This window comes from Rhinichthys klamathensis, unplaced genomic scaffold (genome assembly GCF_029890125.1).
Source record: "Rhinichthys klamathensis goyatoka isolate OS25496 unplaced genomic scaffold, OSU_Roscu_1.1 h1tg000201l_1, whole genome shotgun sequence".
NCBI classification, from domain to species: Eukaryota; Metazoa; Chordata; class Actinopteri; order Cypriniformes; family Leuciscidae; genus Rhinichthys; species Rhinichthys klamathensis.
Genome location: NW_026606727.1, coordinates 950,402 through 970,083, shown reverse-complemented (window position 1 = coordinate 970,083; position 19,682 = coordinate 950,402). Strand labels below are relative to the sequence as shown.

General features: G+C 36.5%; 2 protein-coding genes across 5 annotated transcripts in view; both read right to left on the bottom strand.

Moving 5' to 3' along the window:
* heg1 (heart development protein with EGF-like domains 1) overlaps window positions 1-19,682 on the bottom strand; it is a 53,073-nt gene that overhangs the window by 18,097 nt on the left and 15,294 nt on the right. The window lies entirely within an intron of this gene.
* On the bottom strand, window positions 1,319-19,680 carry kansl1l (KAT8 regulatory NSL complex subunit 1-like). 4 transcript variants are annotated; one of them, XM_056263223.1, is made up of 16 exons: window positions 19,314-19,680; window positions 18,041-18,928; window positions 14,194-14,335; window positions 13,180-13,353; window positions 11,989-12,113; window positions 10,627-10,828; window positions 8,553-8,682; window positions 7,756-7,893; window positions 5,054-5,200; window positions 4,851-4,978; window positions 4,584-4,705; window positions 3,643-3,703; window positions 3,439-3,545; window positions 3,010-3,142; window positions 2,874-2,935; window positions 1,320-1,781 (listed from the first exon to the last, which is right to left on the bottom strand). In XM_056263223.1, exons 2-16 carry the CDS (start codon window positions 18,919-18,921, stop codon window positions 1,724-1,726), a joined length of 2,610 nt encoding a protein of 869 aa, XP_056119198.1. In that variant the 5' UTR covers window positions 18,922-18,928; window positions 19,314-19,680; the 3' UTR covers window positions 1,320-1,723. The 4 variants fall into 4 exon arrangements, with proteins under 4 accessions (XP_056119199.1, XP_056119198.1, XP_056119200.1 ...); XM_056263224.1 differs by lacking the exon at window positions 19,314-19,680 and having other exon boundaries at window positions 1,319-1,781; window positions 3,010-3,136; window positions 18,041-19,080; XM_056263225.1 differs by lacking the exon at window positions 19,314-19,680 and having other exon boundaries at window positions 10,627-10,795; window positions 18,041-19,080.

The window sequence follows — 19,682 nt, the reverse complement described above, 5'->3', positions numbered from 1 at the left end:
AACAGCAACATTACACACTAACTAAATCAGCGCACTTACTGCACCAAAGTCCTTGTAAAACTCCCCCTGCTGGCAGAAGTAAATCACTGATCCTCTCTCACTGGAGCTATAAATAATGATCTCCATTCTCAGAGTTCACAACAAAAGAGTCTTATCGAGCTTTCAGAACAGCACAGATCAATACTGTGGCAATGTGTCACACAGACTATATTCACCTATTCTGCAGAAAAAAAACAAGAAAAAAAACAGTGTTCTGACAGTAGTAGGGAGAGGGAGATTTCAGATGCTCTGTTCCAAAGCCTAGTGAACAGTCTACCAGCATTTTAAGCCATCAGAGGCTTTTCCGAAATATCAAGTTTTGCCTAAATGTAAGGTATCCAATGTGGTGTAGTAGAGAATCCAAAAAATGCACTACACCAAGCATAGAGATGAAATAAATCCAAGATGGTGGAGGAGGACTAGAAAGATTTAGAATATTTCATTAAAAACTGAAGAACTATTGCTAAAATAATTCAAATTTAAAAAAAAAAAATCTTATCCTTATTTTTAGGATGCTGTCTAAAAAGAGCCTGTAAGTGTAAGCTAATGTTGTGTTCAGACTTTTAAGAAGTGAACGTCATTAAGAAGAAAAGCAAGTGAGATAATATCTCATGGACAGGCTCAGATGAAGGCTGTAACCTTGACCCCTACTTATAGCCAATTAGCCTTTCCCCAGTGAGTGTGTAGATGTGTGTGGGCTGCTTGTGAGATGGCCTAATCAGCTTACTGCTCAAAGAGATCAAAGACTACACACATACACATGCGCGTGCGCGCAGGGACACACAGACAGACCAAGGATCAATGCAATAGGATTTTGAGCTGTCAAAGTTTTCAACTAGTTTTCATTGATCTGTTAAAAAGTTACTGTTTTGTCCTATTATACCCTAACAGGCTGTTTTCAAGCAAATTAAATTTTAAGGAGCAAATGCGGCACATTAGTGCCCCTTTGTGGTTGATATAATTATTACACCCATGTACTCAGCCTGCCTGCTAAAAGAACAATCTGGGTTCAATATCAATTAATATAGATCATGAAGTTGTACTTTTGGAAGATGCGTTTTAAATTGATTAATATTTTTTTTCTGGAAGTTCAAAGACTAACACAAATTGACGTTTAGTTCTATTTAACCTGACATATTCCTCAAATAACAAGGTCTCCATTGTGTTTATAAAATGTGATAAAGGAAGACTGTTAACTTCAAAGTGAGGCAGGATAAATCACTTTATTGTATGAGGTAAATTTACACTGCTTTCCAACACAGTGCTTTTCCCACAGTACTGGATCAATTATGGTAAAAAGATGAGTTTTGAGAGAAGAAAATCATTTATGATTTGTTCTATCCTTCCAAAAATGTGAGCACAAAAATATACGTTGTACTTATATTAAAAAAAATATATCACAAAGATAGGTTACATAAATGAATTATGTAATTCCTTACAGTTTATACTTTTAATTGGCTGGGTTGAGATATTTAATAAATTACACTGTGGACAAGGCTGTGGGATGCAAACTGTTTAAAATCTTTAAAAAATCATTTATACAAAAATAATTTGAAAAAAAAAAAAACTTTAGAGGCTAAAGAAACAAAGTGGAAAAAAAACCATCAGTTTACTACACTGTGTCATAACTGCCTAAAAGCAGAAAGAGTGATTTATGTGGAACCATGATGGCTGAGATTGTGCCTCAGTATGATGTCATTTCCTGGTCCATATCAGATGTTGTGCTTTGGTGCTCTGGAAGTCTGTAAACAGCACAGGAAAAAAATCAGTCAAACGAATGACAAGCAAGAAAAGCATTTATTTCTCTAAATTAAATAACGGTCTAACTGCATTTAAACCATGCAATCTTTTAATCTCTTATCTCTTTTAATGTCTCTCTCCAATGTTATCTGTAGAAATTGTGCATTTTAGTTATCACATCTTTATGTGAAAAGTCCAAAAACTGACTCTGATTCTAAATGTGATTCTGATTAAGCAGGATTGTAACATCTGAAATGATTTACACTACCATTCAAAAGTTTGGGGTGGGCAAGACTTTTTAATGTTTTTGAAAGAATGCTCTTATGCTCATCAAGCCTGCATTTATTTGATAAAAAAAGAATTATAATTCGAAATTACTTTTTTCTTAAATAATTTTACAATGTAATTTATTCCTGATGAAAAGCTGAACTTTCAGCATCATTACTCCAGTATTCAGTGTCACATGATCCTTTAAAAAAATCATTATAATATGCTAATTTGCTCCTGAAGAAACATTTCTTATTTATGAATTTTGAAAACAGTTGTGTTACTTAATATTTTTGTGGAAACCGTAATACATTTATTTCAGGATTTGTTGATTAATAAAAAGTTTAAAAAACATTTATCTGAAATAGAAATTTGTAACAGTGTAAAAGTCCTCACTGTCGGTTAAATTTAATGCATCCTTGATGAATAAAAGTATTCATTTCTTTCAACAACAAAAAAAAAACACTCAGGGTAGTGTCTGTATTTTGTGCATGTTATTCCTAATGTGTCCAATAGTGGGAGTTATGGCACTATGGGACACACAAAAATAAAAAACACTGAGCATTGAACAGCTTTACTGAGATTTATGTCCAAATTAATCAAGCTCCAACAACATAGGATAGTGAAGCAATATGACGCTGCCTTGAAAGGCTTGATTAAAAAATTCCATTTGACATAAACATCTTACTTTGATCCGTCCTCACTCAATCTTACATCCTTTCCTCATGTCTTAAAAGGAAAGATCTAAGACGCAAGGAAAGGAAACAAGGATGCACAATCAAAGAAAAGAGAAGGACCCTGACCATTAAATCCTATCTTCATCACACCTCAAAGTTTCCTCATCTTCGCCAGTCAGAGGGAACATACGCCTCTTCCATGGTGGCAATGGCTACATAAGAGGGGACAAAATTAAGACGAGTTTGATAGACAGGCAGATAAAATAAAATAAAAAATATATTTTACCTCTCTGTCCTCCACACTGGCTTCTGACGGAGCTTCAGGAGGACTGAAGGTCCAGGTGGAGGGGACAGGAGAATATACAGATGTGTGACAGTGAGCAAGGTGGTCTCTCACAGGTACAGAAGAACAGCTTCTCCTGGATGACCCGTGGAGGGAAAGAAAAGGAAAGACACAACAAAGAAAAGTTCAATCCAAGGGCGTAGATTTGGTTTGAACATTGGGGGGGTTGAAGTTTGGGTATGCCTCCTGATATTGTGATCATGGTATAAATAATAGGGGGGTTGTAATGCATAGATTTAAATATTGGGGGGGTTATATCCCCCCCATCCCCCCCACAAATTACGCCCCTGGTTCAATCATCAGCAGCAAATATGTACTGGAGAATACATGTGCAATAAGTGCACATCTACAATAGCCATAATACACACAGACCTGATGTTGTTTCTTCCGTCCTGATCCCAGTAAGACCAGCGGAGTTTCTCTCTACGCTCATAACTCTGGTGTCTCTGAATGAAATCTTCATCTTCTATTTCTTCTAACTGAGAGAGATAAAGCCCATCACTCCACAACAAACTGCCACTGATGACATTCACCATTTTTTATGACCTACAGTAAGTTTATAACTATAAAACTTACCCCTTCCTCCTGATCATCCTCCTCTCTTTTCAGTAAAGGAGAAATATCTACATTTCGCCAACTGCAGTGAGTAAAGAGAACAGAATACACAAAACGAGAAAAAAAATGTTTATGCAAAAAAACTTTATGCATCAGCACAGTTATTGAAAGTGAAGCCTACATCACACAATTGGTACATATCATTATATTGTTATTTTTTCTGGAAATTAGAAGAAAAAATTGTTTGATTAAATTACCGCTAAGTACTGGCAAAAATAACCATGCCAAAATGCCTAAAATAACCAAAAGATTATTAGTCATAACAAATTTATGAAGAATCTTAAACACTTAGTAAACAGTAAAACTAACATCACCTTAGCATTCAAATACACTATCGTTCCAATGTTTGGGGTCAGTACAGTTTTCTGTTTTGAGAAATTACTACTTAATAATACTTATATATTCAGCACGGATGAATTAAATGGATCAATGGTGATTTTAAAGACATTTATAATGTTACAAAATATTTCTGTTTCGAATAAATGCTGTTTTTTTTTAAACTGTCCATTTGACAAAAAATCCTGAAAAAATGTATCACAGTTTCCACATTGATAATAATAAGAATTTTTTCCTGAGAAGCAAATCAGCATATTAGAATAATTTCTGAAGGATTATGTGACTGAATTCAGCTTTGCCATCACAGGAATAAATTACATTTTAAAATACATGAAAATAGAAAAATGCTATTTTAAACTGTAATAATATTCCACAATATAAGTTTTTACTGTATTTTTGATCAAATAAATGCAGCCTTGGTGAGCATTTGAAAGAGACTTCTTTCAAAAACATTTTTTAAAAATCTTTCTGACCACAAACTTTTGAATGGAAGTGTATTTCTACTGCAGTAAACATGTCCTGATGTCTCTCTGGTGTCATTGTTGCCATGTGAAAACAATCGATACCTGGGTGTCAAAATGTTCTTATACTGAAGACTTTCCACTTTCACTGAGTTGAACAGAGACATGGGAATAACAATGTCATCAATGCTGAAAACACTCTCACAGTTCCTCCTGCGCAATGGGAACTAAAACAAAACAGGACAGTATATAATTATTTTCCTCAGACTAACTAGATTAGCATTCCCCTCAAGGTATGAAACACTGATCTTTGTTTGGATTAGAGCAAACTGAGATACACAGTATTTATCATGGTTTGGTCAAAGGGCAGACCTGTGAGTTTCTCTGTTGTTTGGGTGTACAGTAAGAGACGGTCACATCCTCGAAAGATTCCTCCACATGACTGTCATCACTCTGGGAGATCAGATCAGACTTGGGAGTAATACTGGAGATCTGCAAATCTAGAACAAAGCAGTATTACTACCTTAAACATCTCAGAGTCTTTGTTGTATTTGAGTGAAATGAAGCACATGTACCCATTGGCCTGTCAGAGCAGTGCCTCCTCCTCTTGCCCTCCCTGTAAGCTCGACTGCGGTGCTCTCGGGCACATGCCTGTCGTATAGGAGTGCTCTCCCGGCTGGGTCTCTTCAAATGCCTTCCATTTTTTGGTCGATGACTGCAATCTACAATCATTAATTATAGAACAAAAAGGCATATTTCCTATTTATCAGAACATGCATATTTATAAGAAAACAAAGAATGTTCATAGCACACATGGGTGAGTTTCACAAAACGTCAAGATCACATAGGTCATATTTCACCCAAAAAATCTAAATAAGGGATTTTGCATAAAGAAAATAAAGTCTTTTTTAGGGCTATAACTATTTTTTACATTGTGACTATATTTCCATTACATTGAATCACATTTACGCCCCATATTTCTTTATCGTAATGTAATGCAAAATAATGATAGATAGATAGATAGATAGATAGATAGATAGATAGATAGATAGATAGATAGATAGATAGATAGATAGATAGATAGATAGATAGATAGATAGATAGATAGATAGATAGATAGATAGATAGATAGATAGATAGATAGATAGATAGATAGATAGATAGATAGATAGATGCAAATAATCATTATGGTTCTCATCTTTTTGGCTTTATATAATGCAAAATATAGTTTCTGAATGTTTATTTTAGGAGGGTTTGTTGTGCATGGACTCACCAACACGTAACTGTTAAACAGTATTGGGTTGTTTGAGATTGTGTTATTTACAATAAAAAAAATTAAAGAATATGGAGATGATCTCATGGAGATCATGGAAATACTAAGGGGGCTACAAGACCACAATATATTTTGTCTATAAATAATTTGACACTGATGAAATATCACTGGTGTGTGTGTGTGTGTGTGTGTGTGTGTGTGTGTGTGTGTGTGTGTGTGTGTGTGTGTGTGTGTGTGTGTGTACTGTCCACAGTGCCTTCAGGCTGGACTTGTGAGTTACTGTGATTTGTGAGTCTGTGTATCTCCACTCATGTTCTGGAAGCTAAAGGATTGCAGATAGACCGCCTGAGCCACAGAGATAAACATAGACAATACACCACAACATTATGACTAAACCCACCAAGCAGCCTACACACACTTTACATCATCCCACACACTGGACTTCAGAACTCAGAAGAACTGACATTAAATGATCATACTCATCCAGGTCATGTGATGAAAAGAGCAATGGAGGGACCATGAGATGATTGTTAAGGAAATATTCCTAGCTTTTGTAGTTATTTTTTGTAGTTCGTTCACTGACGACGGGGGTGCTGGAAAGCACTGACAGAAAATCAACTAAACAGCATGAGGTGTGTTTTTATTTTAGAAACCCGTACCATACGTCCATTTCAGTGCAATCACTCACTAACTGACAATATCTCTCTGTTAAGAATATCATTGCTGTTTCAGGATCATTAGGCCCCCTAGTAAGACAATAACCAGCAGAGCAGAGAAGAGTGGCAGAGCATTAATGATTAGAGTGTGTGAGTCAGAGTCCAGCGCCAGGTCGGCTCACTTCAACCCCAGCCACTGCATTAAGACTGTGGAGCAGATATCGACTTCAGCATGACCTCCAGATCTGCACTGGGTATGTGTATTAAAAAGTATTGAGGACAGAGGTGCCTGAACATATTTAGGCAAACATGCTGATTGTGATGTCACAACATGGAAATCAATTAGGTTAGGTTTCATATTATATTTTATGTTTTAATAAATAAACGGTACATACAAATTAAAATAAAATAAAAACACTACCGTTCAAAAGTTCGAGGTTGGTAAGATTTTTTTTGTTTTTGAAAGGATGATCAAATTTGATCAAAAATACAGTTAAACCTGAAATATTATGAAATATTATTACAGTTTAAATGAACCGTTTTCTATTTGAATATATTTTAAAATATAATTTATTCCTTTGATGGCAAAACTGAATTTTCAGAAGCCATTACTTCAGTCTTCACTCTTCAGTGTCACATGATCTTTCAGAAATCATTCTAATGTGCTGATTTAATATGCTCAATTAATATTTCTTCTTATTATGGCTGCTGAAAACAGTTGTGCTGCTTAATATTTTTTTTGGAAACCGTGAAACAATGTAAAAACAATGTATAAGTCTTTACTATCGTTTGTTTCTAAAATTCAAACTTTCAAACGGTTGTGTATAAAATTATACATTTTGATCAAATTATTCTTTAAATGATAAAAAAATAGGTCATAAATAAAAACTTAAATCTAAATGTGGGTAAATGTAAATAAGGGTTGTTTGAAATTGTTTTGATAATGTAAATAAAAAAGAATATCAAGGAGATCATGGAAATACTATGCGGGCTTCAAGACTACAATATATTTCGCCTATAAATAATTTTACCACAATGAAAGATAATTGGTGTGTGTGTAGGTGTGTACAGTGCATCAAGTTGAATTTTCACCAGCCATTACTCCAGTCTTTAGTGTCACATGATCCTTTCATTATTCTACCTAATAATTACGTGTGCTGTGTATTTATATTAAAGTGTCTATTTTTTAGCTCATCAAATTGCTAATGGCCAACTTTGACACATTGTGTTGCTGTTAAAGTAATTTCTATTAAAGTAGACAAAAAAGAAACATAGGGAAGAGCAAACACATTTTTAAACATGTGTACTTAAATGCATCCGCACACAAATGCCATGAGATGATTCTTACGGAATAACGATCGGGAGACTCTGCCTCTGGAGCCGAGACAGTGATGGGGACTGGAGCGCTCAGTATTCAGGAGGAGAGATTGCTGAAGCACATTTTCTTCAAACAGAGCATTTTGCAGATGGAAGGACGCTGGAGTTTCTGATGGATAGAGCAGACAGGACACAGTCAAACCTCATTTATATAACACGCACAACAGGAAAACTTAATAGTTGCACTGCACTTAAATATAGTGGTGATACAGTAGTTATGAGGCTGTATGGAAACATCTATTCTGTACATAAAGAAAACATTTAAACATCTTGTCAAAACATTGTCAAATGTGAAAAATGTCGGACTTGACTGGATGTTGCATTTGAGCCATATAACAGTATGAGCTGGATGCAGAGCTTTTATTCTCATGACAACCAAGGCTAATTTGATCTACCTACTCCACATTCCTAGTGCTGCACGCAATCAGAAAAACAGCAGGAACGGCACAATTTTGACATGCTGATGGAGTAACAGTCTGATATGAGACAATTTATTCTGAGTGAATTGAAGTGACAGCCTAATGCAGTGAGATGGAGGAGTGATTAATGGATTGCTGTAGTATTAACCTTTAACCTTTATAAAAACCATTAATAATATAACATCCAATTACCACAGCAAAAATGTGAACAGCATTTTATCTAAAACAGCATCACATGGATCAATTGTGGATCAATTTACAATGCATTGCGACAGGCTCCATGGAAAAAAATCCTCGGAAGATGGTGGATGGAGTAGGAAAATGTTCAGTTTTAACTATTCATCTCTACCTGAGGACAGTGACAGAACACGATGCACTTTGCCGCCTGTTCTCTCTTTTCTGCATGCAGGGTTTGCGCACACAGAGGCAGGATCACAGGAGGTGCAATTGGGAAAAAGAGAAGGGGAAGACTGCAGGACCTGTGAAGAGAGAGACAGAAAGCAGATGTAACCAAAACAGGGAGGTTATGAGAGCTTACGGGCAGAATACAAATTACTAATCAAATGTCTCATCCTGATGCTGAAGGCCTAATTTGCAGCTAAACGATCCAGTCCTGATTTGTCCTACTGAGCATTAAAACAAATAAAAATACTTGGAAGTACACAGATAAGTTACAGTAATAAGGCCAAATAGATGACACATATTGCTCTGGGGAACCAATTACGACATAAGCAATGCATGAAAAGGAAAATCATGGCAGCCAAAATCAGACAGCTATAAAATGAGAATCATAAACAAGGTTAAAGGAAGTGCACCAGGCCAGCTGGAAAATAGACTCAAAACATGGTGTGAGTCATGGTGCAATGTGAAGAGGGCTGGCATGCCTTCTTCATTTTTGAAGCTTAATAAAAGTCCCATAATCACAATATGCCTTCACTGATTTCCTTATTTTGTGTTCCACAAAATGGCAGAATTTGACCGGATTTTCATTTTCGGCTGAACTATTCCTATAAAAGATTTAATGTTGTTTCTCTATTTCTTTTTATTACATTTTATTTAGGTAAATACATCCTGCTGCTTCCAGGTTCTGGCCTTAAAATGAAGTATGTCTGGTTAACAGTTCCAGGCTGCTCATAGAGGACACTGAAGGACAGCAGGGTAGACCTCAAATCAGCCAGCAGTAATTATAAGATTATCATCATCATTTATGAAAGTGCAGCTGGCCTGAGCACAGCGTGTTAGCAGTTTTCAAGAGAAAGTATAGAAAAAAGCTAGGCTATTCTTTCTGAGCTCCCCTGGGGGCTGTTGGGAAAACACACACACATACATATAGACACACACACACAAACTGTATCAACGCTGAACTTAAACTGGACAATTACTTTCTTCTAGAGTTGCTGTACAGCCAAAACAATCTTTGTTGCATTAATTTCCTGTTATCACTGTAAATCTGCTTTGAAACTATCTGTATTAAAAATAAAGTTGGCTTGACTTAAATGGATCAAAAGTCACAGTAAAGACATGTACAAAACTATAAAAGGTTTCTATTTCAAATAAATGCTGTTCTTTTGAATTTTCAATTCATCAAAGAATCCTAAAAGAAATATTATGGTTTCCACAAAAATATTAAGCAGCACAACTGTTTTTAACAATGATAATAATAAGAAATGTTTCTTGAGCATCAAATCAGTATATGTGACCCTGGACCACAAAACCAGGCATATGGGTACATTTTTTGACATTGAGATTTATACACCATCTGAAAACTGAATAAATAAGCTTTCCATTGATGTATGGTTTGTTAGGATAGGACAATATTTGGCCGAGATACAGTAATTTGTAAATCTGGAATCTGAGGGTGCAAAAAATCTAAACATTGAGAAAATCGCCTTTAAAGTTGTCCATTTATGTTCGCAATTGTGCTGCATTCACTCACAAAAATAAATGTTTTTTATATTTACGGTAGGAAATTTACAAAATATCTTCATGGAACATGATGTTTACTTAATATCCTAATGATTTTTGGCATAAAAGAAAAATCGATAATTTTGACCCATACAATGTATTGTTGGCTATTGCCACAAATATACCCGTGCTACTTTTGACTGGTTTTGTGATCCAGGGTCACATATTAGAATGATTTTTAAAAGATCATGTGACACTGAAGACTGGAGTAATGGCTGCTGAAAATTCAGCTTAGTCAGCGCAGGAATAAATTACATTTTGAAATATATTCAAATAGAAAATAGTTATTTTTAGTTGCAATAATATTTCACAGTATCAAATAAATTTAGCCTTGGAGAGCATAAGACACTTCTTTCAGAAACATTAAAAAATCTTACTGACCCCAAACTTTTGAATGGTACTGTATGGTATAATACAGATAAGATAGTTTTAAATAAATTTTGCTTAAAAATGCCAACCTGTTCTCTGTCAGACAACGGGTCCATGACGAAAAGTCTAGGCTTGTGATAGGTCAGAAGGGGTCGAGTCCGAGCTGACATACAGGTGACATCCACCTGAGGGAGATACTGTCGTCTGTGACATGTTCGCTTCCTCTTCTGCTTGACTTTGTGTAAACACTGTGGCCCGCTGGGAACAAAGGCACCCGGGTGTGTCACTTGGCTAAATAAATACAAAAGGAAAGAGGGATAAAATCTTCAGAAATTTTATCATACAATAAATAAGGAGGGAGAGATTCATCGATTCTCTTCTCCACTCAGATTCTCTCATCCTTTCCCTCTTTCTTATTCTTCTCAATGTCTTGTTCGCTCATTCAGTTTTCCACTGGGCCAAATGATTCATCCTGACATTCACTTGAGATACATAAATGTATACATAAATATATATATCAGAATGAGGGAGCTTCCACAGTGCTGCAATAAATACAAAATTCATGAATGAAATCAAGACTAACAGCTTTCCTGCAGGTGGTTCTGGAGCTAATGTATGACTAAATAAAATGTGTCAACAATGACAGAAAACTGTTTTTCTCAGGTGTGAATATTCTTATATCAATCTAGTTTCTTGAACAATAAACATCTACCAACCAATGCTTCAATAACATTTAGGACAATTAATCACAATTCCATTTTTGATTTTAAAGTTTCTTTATTTCCACATAATATACATTGCAGCATAATTTCTCGCAGTGTCTGAAACGGTTCGATAAAGGATTCAGTCTCTTTAAACCCCTTCTTTTCGAGAGCCTACTCTGCTCTGATTGGTCAGATGGCCCAGTCTATTTTGATTGGTCTGCCGCTTACAGTGCGTGTCAGAAACTAAAAGGTCAATACCATATCTGTATTTCAGCTCCGGAAGCTTCCTCGGCACTTGTATACACATTGATACGAACAGTAACAAAGGCGTTGGTTTTACCCTGTCAATTCGAGCCCGAGCCCTCATCCTTTTGAAATGCATCCAAAGTGGATTTGCATTCGCAGCACAGAAAACAGCGTCTTCTCGAAATGTCGACAACACTAAACGAACTCTTCCAGGCCTCAGCTACAACTACAGTGTTTGAGGGTGGGTCAAAGACGTTGTTCGCAGAAAGCCAATGACAACCAAAGGCTGGCATTATGCAAATTTGTTACAAACCTACGTAGCTTCATACAGGAATACTGGAATTTTCTAAGCTTTGCAGACCATTTACATTCAAACAGCTATACATGAAAGGTAAGATCCAAGCAAGCAAAATAGGGGCACTTTAAATAAATGACCCTGTGACATATCTGAGGTTAATTTTAGCCTGTTGATGAGCTTGTAGGTGCAGGTTAGCTCCTCACCTGCTGTAAGTTGTGTTCTGTTGGCCTCTCCAGCGATTGCAGGGTCCTTTAGACGTAGGTGATGAAGAAGATGAGGCACACAAAGATGGCATTAGGCTGTTCACAATCTGAGTCAGCTGCGCACTCTGAACACACACACAGACACAGCCATGAATTTTGTGGGATTGATTTAATCAGTGTTTACATCTGTTTTTGTCTAAATGCCTGTGCTTTTCTTAAAAGAGTAGTTCACTTTAAAATGAAAATGACCCCATGATTTACTCACCTCAAGCCATTGTAGGTATATATGACTTTCTTCTTTCAGACAAATACAATCGGAGTTATATTAATAAACACCCTGACGCTTCTGAGCTTTATAATGGCAGTGAAGTGCAACCATCAGTTTGAAGCTCAAAAAAGTGCATCCATTCATCCATCACAAAAGTGCTCCACACGGCTCCGGGGGGTTAATAAGTGAAGTTCACAACGTAATTTCGGGAGGAGTGAACCCATCTAATCTTTCAATTAACTGCCGTAGGATATAAGCAGCTGCTCACCTTGCTCTGGCATCAGCTGTTTTGGCATCCCTCCACCTCCCCAACTCCACCAACTCATCATCCAAGCATTAGCAGTCCCACTGGGGGGTATATCTAAGCTCGAGTTGAAGCTGCTTTCTTGAGCCCCTCCATTGCGGACAACAAGCCAAATACTCTTAACCTTATTAGCCTAGAGATTATATGGGCAAAGGAACTTGTGAAAGGCCTTCTGAAGCAAAGCGGTGAGTTTGTGTAAGAAAAATATTCATATTTAAAACTTTATAAAGTAAAATTCTTGCTTCCGGCCAAGAGGCCATACGCAGTCTACTTGCGTCTAAAGCGCAACTTACACAACTTATGACGTCGGAAGTAGTGTAAAACAAATAAAAAATTTCTAACACAAACTCATCGCTTTGCTTCAGAAGGCCTTTATTAACCCACCGGAGCCGTGTGGAGCACTTTTGTGATGGATGAATGGATGCACTTTTATGAGCTTCAAACTGATGGTTGCAATCCACAGCCATTATCAAGCTCGGAAGCGTTAGGGTGTTTATTAATATACATAACTCTGATTGTATTCGTCTGAAAGAAGAAAGTCAAATACACCTAGGATGGCTTGAGGGTGAGTAAATCATGGGGTAATTTTCATTTTAAAGTGAACTACTCTTTTAAGCACCTGTCTCTCAATGTTCCTCAGAAGGCGTGTGGGGCTGCTGGGTTCCATCTCTGGATCAGAGTGCAAATCTCGCATGTTCCCAGCTGTGAACGATAGATCCATAGTCTCTGTCCACAAGGTGTGTTGGATCTGCCTGTCCGTCAGGGGCTGAGACTCTGCTAAAACCACATGACCCTGGAAGACATATTGAAGAAACATCAAAAACACTCAATGAATCAAAAACACTCAGTGCGCCATTCAGAATTGAACTGTGATTTTATTTTATTTTAATTCAAGTTCAATTCAGCTATTTGAAATTAATCTGTATTGAAGTATTAAATAGCAGTAGTCTTCTCATTCAAACTTGAATTTAAAGAAGTAGAATTAAAATGCAATGAAATTAAAAGAAATTCAATAACTGGTGTGAATGTATTTTATACAAATGCATGTTTTTATGAATTACATTTCAAAATGTTTAATAATCAATGTTTAATTTGTAAATTCAAGTATTCTGGAAAATTAGCTGTGCTATTTTTTATAATGTGCGTTATATTTAATAAATTAATTTTCATTTTAAAAACTGTGGTGGAAGTGCACTTCACTTTCCCAGAATTCTCTAATTTACTCAGTATATCTAATAGATTAAAATGACAATATGTATTTTTTATAAAACTATCTAAAAAATATGGTGGCCATATTGTTGAATGCAAAAATTTAAATATTGATGTCTGTGTTTTGACTATTTCACTCTTTTCAAAGTCTTCCACATATTATGGAAGAATATACATAGTAAGTCAAAATTAATGATGTCATTGTTACACCATTTATATTTTGACTGTTTGGACTAATTCATCTGTTATGTAAGACTATTGAATATCTACTGACTAAATTCCTTTTTAGTCATTCCAATTCACTATCCTGTTAGACATGGCCATTTCAAATCAAATTCACAGGGAGAGCATTCTTACATTTTTTAATTCTAACTGCACAGCCCATTTCCTTCCTGATCTAGTAGATGCTGTGTTAGTTCTTCACCTTATTAGAGAGGATCTGCTGCTGGAGTTTTCCAAGCCACTGAATCTGAGAGTCCAGCTCAGACAGTCTCATCTGAAGCCACGTCCAGCGACTGCAGAGTTCAGCTCTGTCCTTCAGCCATCTCCACTCACAGACACGACAACTGCCCCCCACAAAGACAGAAAAGGTCATTTAGAGCTGAGATTTTATCCAAAGTGACTTCACACAAAGACAATTCTCCAGGAGCAACATTGGCAGAGTGTTTAGGAAACCTGTTTATGGAACTGACCCGAACCTTAACAATCACAGAGGTAACAGGAGAGGATCTGAATGATATCGGTCTGTCTGTCTTCCAGATACATTAGCACAGACTCTCACCCCAAATTGGCAAATTCCAGGAATATCTACAAAGCGGTGAAGCAGTGAACTCAAACAAATACATTGGGAAGAATAAGATCTCCTGCTGAGTCAACAGTCTTCCTGCTCACTGTATAAACAAACTCTTCACCTCTCTAACCAGCCTACTTTCTCTCTTAGAGTCGACACACATTTACAGTCAAGTCATCTTCATTTATATAGCGCTTTTAACAATGTAGATTGTTCCAAAGCTGCTTTACAGTGATAATAGGAAATTAAAATAACAGAGATTGTTTTGGCTTTATGACAGCTCTAGGATAAAGTTATCTTCCAGCTAAAGTTAGTTTTAATTGATTCACTTCCGTCGCAACGATCGTTAGTTATTAACTTAGGGGCCGCTAACACGACACCGTTTTAACAGAAAACTCTCTACGCAAACTTTAAAAACGCGAACCTGTGAGAACGCTGATGGCGTGCACATGCGTTATTAAGAGTTTATTCTATGTGCGTTTTGCGCAACAAATGGCAGTCATAGATCAAGTGAGCAACCAAATCTAGCATTCCTGAATTAAGAATATGATACCATAGATGGCTTTGTTGCTTCCTTTGTTCCTCAAGGGAGTTCAAACCAAATAATATCACTACGTACTCTTTATTGCACTGCATATATTCCAAAGCCAACTAAACAGACACTGAAGCTCCAGTAAAACTTTGGGTCCTTTGATTTTTTTTTTTTTTTTCAGAATTAAGTAACCACAACTTAACCACTTTAAAATGTGAACATCTGTGAAAGGAAAGAGAGTACTGACGTCAAAGGTGTGCATTCCACTGGCTGAGAGCCAAATCTCAATCCACAAACAGTGCCCTTAAGCAATTCTGTTACTAAAGCCAGATTACTCATTTAAAACCTTATAGCAGTGTTCTCATATCCAGCTTCTTCAGAGAATCATAGACTGTATGATGGTAGATGGTAATTGAGATTGCCGGGACATATGGAAAAGTCACTGAAACTATTTTGTCATGGCCTGAGGGGAAGCAGATCCAACAACCACAGACAGCTGCTAGCAAGACTAAGGGGTGTCACTCTTACAGCAATTTCAGAACATGAGTGCAATGGGACAAAGTTGACAAATTTATGCAAATCAGGGATATTATAGTTAACTAAAATTAAAACCATAAAAATACATTTTGTTTCTTGAAATAAAATAAACCTATATTTAGGCTATATTATAAATATATTAATATATATTTATTTATTTAATATATAAAATATATGTAACATATACACATATATATATGTTTTAATATATTTACATATATATATATATATATACACAGACATATATATTTTTTATTTCAGCTTGCCAATGAAACATTAAACTTGATGTACTAAAATATCTAAAACTGAAATAAAAATGAATAAAAACTATATAGTTAAAAATAATAATAAAAATGAAAAACACAAAAAACTAAAAATGAAAATGTAAAATGTAAAAAATCAATGATACTGATAAAGAGTTGGTAGTCACCACATTACATTGCTCCTGTGCAAGTTGAAGTCTCCTTAACTTTGTCACATTAGTGCTCATGTTTTTATTGCTCACAATTTCCAAGTACTCAAGTCATTGTATGTATGGCATTTTTAATGTATTATGAATAGTTTTGATAGATAGGACAAAAAAATGAGCGTGCGTAATGGGCAAAATAATCCAATACAACCCTAAAGTTGCTCCTCGTGCCCAATAAACCCATTGTAGCTCATAGCATTATGCACAATTTTACAGACCTCCAAGCCAATTCTGGCTCCTTGTCCCTTCCTGCTTGACAAGTCTCTCATATATACTGATACTGAATGAGGGATTAGACGTGATGCAACTAGAAAAATGTACTCCAATAAATCATTCCCATTTTCTAGGAGTTTCCTGAAAGATACATTCTCTTCAAAGATGATGTTCTCCCATCCAAGCTTATGCTGGGACCTTACAGTGTAAGTGCAGAGTGGGCGAGCAAATAACAGAGAGGGACATGAAAGCTCTGATCTACAGGCTGGCGAAGGGCAGTCTGATCTCTATTTATTTACTCATCCCAGGGAAAGGAGAGAGCAGCTGTCTGTTTCACTGCGTCTGTACAGAAACAGGATCAGAGATAGAGCCAGCTGCACATGAACACACTAGATAAAAATCTTTACCATGAGGGAGAAATATGGTGACAATTTCTCAACAGCTGTGTACAGAACAGAGTTCCTCTGTGTCTGTGAGCAAAGCTCCTAACAAAACATATAGCACTGCCAGAGTCAAATGCTTCCTCTTTCCATCTTCTATGGTGCTGCTTGTTTTCCCAAACCTGTCGTTACGCTCCCTCGCTGCTTGCCAAAGACTCACGCCTGGCCTGTCATTAAAAGTTCTCTTTTACTGCCTGGCAACTACTACGTAGAGATTAATCCTACCCTTCAATTCACCTACTTCAAGATCTCACCCAAGGTTATTTTGTGGTATTTTTAAGCTAACTGATTCTTATATTTTTTTTGTTTATTAAGCTTTTTGACTTACATAGTAATTTTAGTGTCAATTCAATTATAAGGTTTTGCTATATGTGTTCAAAAGTATGTTTTTTTTTTACTTCTATTCAGCAAGGATGCATTAAATTGACAAATCAAAAGTGACAGTAAAGACATTTAAGTTACGAAGATTTCTTTTTCAAATAAATGCTGCTCTTTTGAACTTTCTATTTATCACAGACTCCTGAAAAAAATGTATCAGTGTTTCCACAAAAATATTAATCAACACAACTTTTCTCAACATTGATCCATTCTCCATACCGACAGGGGGCCAGTCCATTAACATTGATAATAAATATTTCTTACGCATCAAATCAGCATATTTGAATGATTTCTGACTGAAGACTGGAGTAATGATGCCATTGCTGAGAATTCAGCTTTAAATTTTTAAAATTCAGGTAAAAATTACATTTTAAAATATCTTAAATAGAAAACAGTTAGGCTATTTTAAATTGTTATGATATTTTACAATAGCACTTTCTTATTGTAATTTTTGCTGTATTTAAAAAAATCTTACAAAACAAAAATTTGTTTTACACAGCTAGAAATAATATTCACTGTAAGTCCTGTAAGTAATTCAAGAGCATTTGTTTTAGAAACAGTTTATCAGTGAACTATCAGCAAATAGTGACACTTCTCTGTCTGTTCCTCACACACAGCTATCATATGGATTCAGAAGACTACTTTTTTGTCATTTATTGAGCTAGATAGACATGAACTGTTATTTTTTCACTTTGAACTGTTGTTGTATGAAAATGAGCTGAAGATCAAAATTACCCCTTTTGTGTTCTACTAAAAAACAAAAGCATAGAGGTTTTGAACAATTTGAGTACAGTAAAAAAAACAAAAAAACTTGTTAATGTCTTCCAATTCAGTCCATCTCTTTCCATGAGTCAGAACTCAACTTGATTTCAAGGTCAACATTCATTAAGAAGAACATCACATCATACTCACTGTGGATCCACTGAGGTCCCTCTGGTGTCTTCATGTTCCCACTCTTCATCTGAGCTGCTAACTGTGGCATCTGAGTCAAGAGACTCCATCACCCTGTGCAGAACAGCATGGCCACTGTGTACTAAATTCTGCACATCTCTGGATTTCAGAGGCTGCCCGTGTGCTTGAGGGTACTGAAGGTTTCTTCCAAGAGCGTGATATTCCTCCTGCATCTCTACAGCATTAAAAGCCTCAAAAAGATGCTCTGATGTCATGGGGTACTTCGGGGAACAACGTTTTTCAAGAAGTTTGCTCTTCAAACCCTCCAGTTGGTGGCTATAGTGTCTAGAGGCATGTTCGCCAAGCATCGCCAACACCCTCTGTTGTAAACGTCCAGCTCGATTGGCCAATGAAACATGCTGGGAAAGATGCCATAATGACTGAATCATCAATCCTTCCTCCATTTCCTCCACACTGTCAACCCATGTCTGATTTGAAGCATTGAAGCAATGTGGTACTTGCTCTGAGAAAAGTGATTTGGTGTCCACTTGACAGTCTCTTGCAGTCCCATGTCGCAGAGGGCTGGGGTTGTGACTGGGCTCTACCACGTCTTGTCCATTGTCTTCAAGAATGGGCATGAAACACATTTGTGGAGCACCTGCTGTAGAACCCAGCGAGTTTCTGTTCAAAGAGAGGAGGGTGAATAGTGGTTCTGGGCTTGACAGCAGAAAGGCTTTGGGGTGTGAATCCTGAAACATAGGCGACAGGAGCATCTGCGGGAGCTGAGGAGAACCTTTAGAGGACAGGAGGTCCAGATGGACCATTGAAGGGAGGTTCTGCCAAATTTTCTGTCCAAAACTATTCTCCACATCCACACCTCGTGCAACACCGCTGTAGTCCATATTTCCACTCAAAGCAGAAGAAAAAATGGATTTAATAGATTTTGATCTGATGACTGAATTGGATGAGTCATTCCATATTCCCAGTCCTGATGGATATCCTCAGATTCAGGTCTTATAACATCATCATCTGAAACTGATCGTATAGGCTACAGATCTGTCAAAAGAGACACCGATTATAATATCAGATAGGTTCAAGTGATATGACTGTGTGAAACTTTATCAATAACTATCGTAATTTAAAATTATCTGTCTAACTATAGCAGAAAAACAAGCGAACAACTGCAAATATTCGTAAACGGATAAGTTAGATTACAACTATTTTTCCGCTCACGCGATAAGCGTAATAGCTATTATGAAAATAACGGCGGGATGGAAAAATAACGTCATCTCACCTTTAACAGCTTCTCATTTCAAAAACAAAACTCGGAAAGACCACAAATATCTTATCATCCATGAATGAATCATAAATACAGTCCTGCAAGTGATATAAAATACTGATTTGTCAGTTTTATTAGCAGAAATCGACCGATCCGTCCGATGTTCCTTCACACCGCTGAACAGCCGCCACCGGAGGACCGAGAGAGAGAGAGAGAGAGTGAGAGAGAGAGTGAAAGTGTGCGTGCTTGCGTGCGTGCGTTGAGTGTTTATTTACCCTGCTGGCTACTTTTATTGCAAGTAAAACTGCTGTTTTATTGTTACGTCATCTTTAGTTTTCTTTTAATCTAGTTAACCTAAATTCGCAATGAGCGTTGTCGTCGTTT

Excerpts from the sequence above, each read along its gene's own strand:
- kansl1l (XM_056263223.1), bottom strand. The coding sequence starts at position 18,921 with ATGGACTACAGCGGTGTTGCACGAGGTGTGGATGTGGAGAATAGTTTT. Across the intron at positions 14,336-18,040 it reads GGGACCTCAGTGGATCCACA|TTGTCGTGTCTGTGAGTGGA; the intron begins GTGAGTATGATG and ends TGTGGGGGGCAG. Across the intron at positions 10,829-11,988 it reads CAGAACACAACTTACAGCAG|CCAAGTGACACACCCGGGTG; the intron begins GTGAGGAGCTAA and ends GTATTTATTTAG.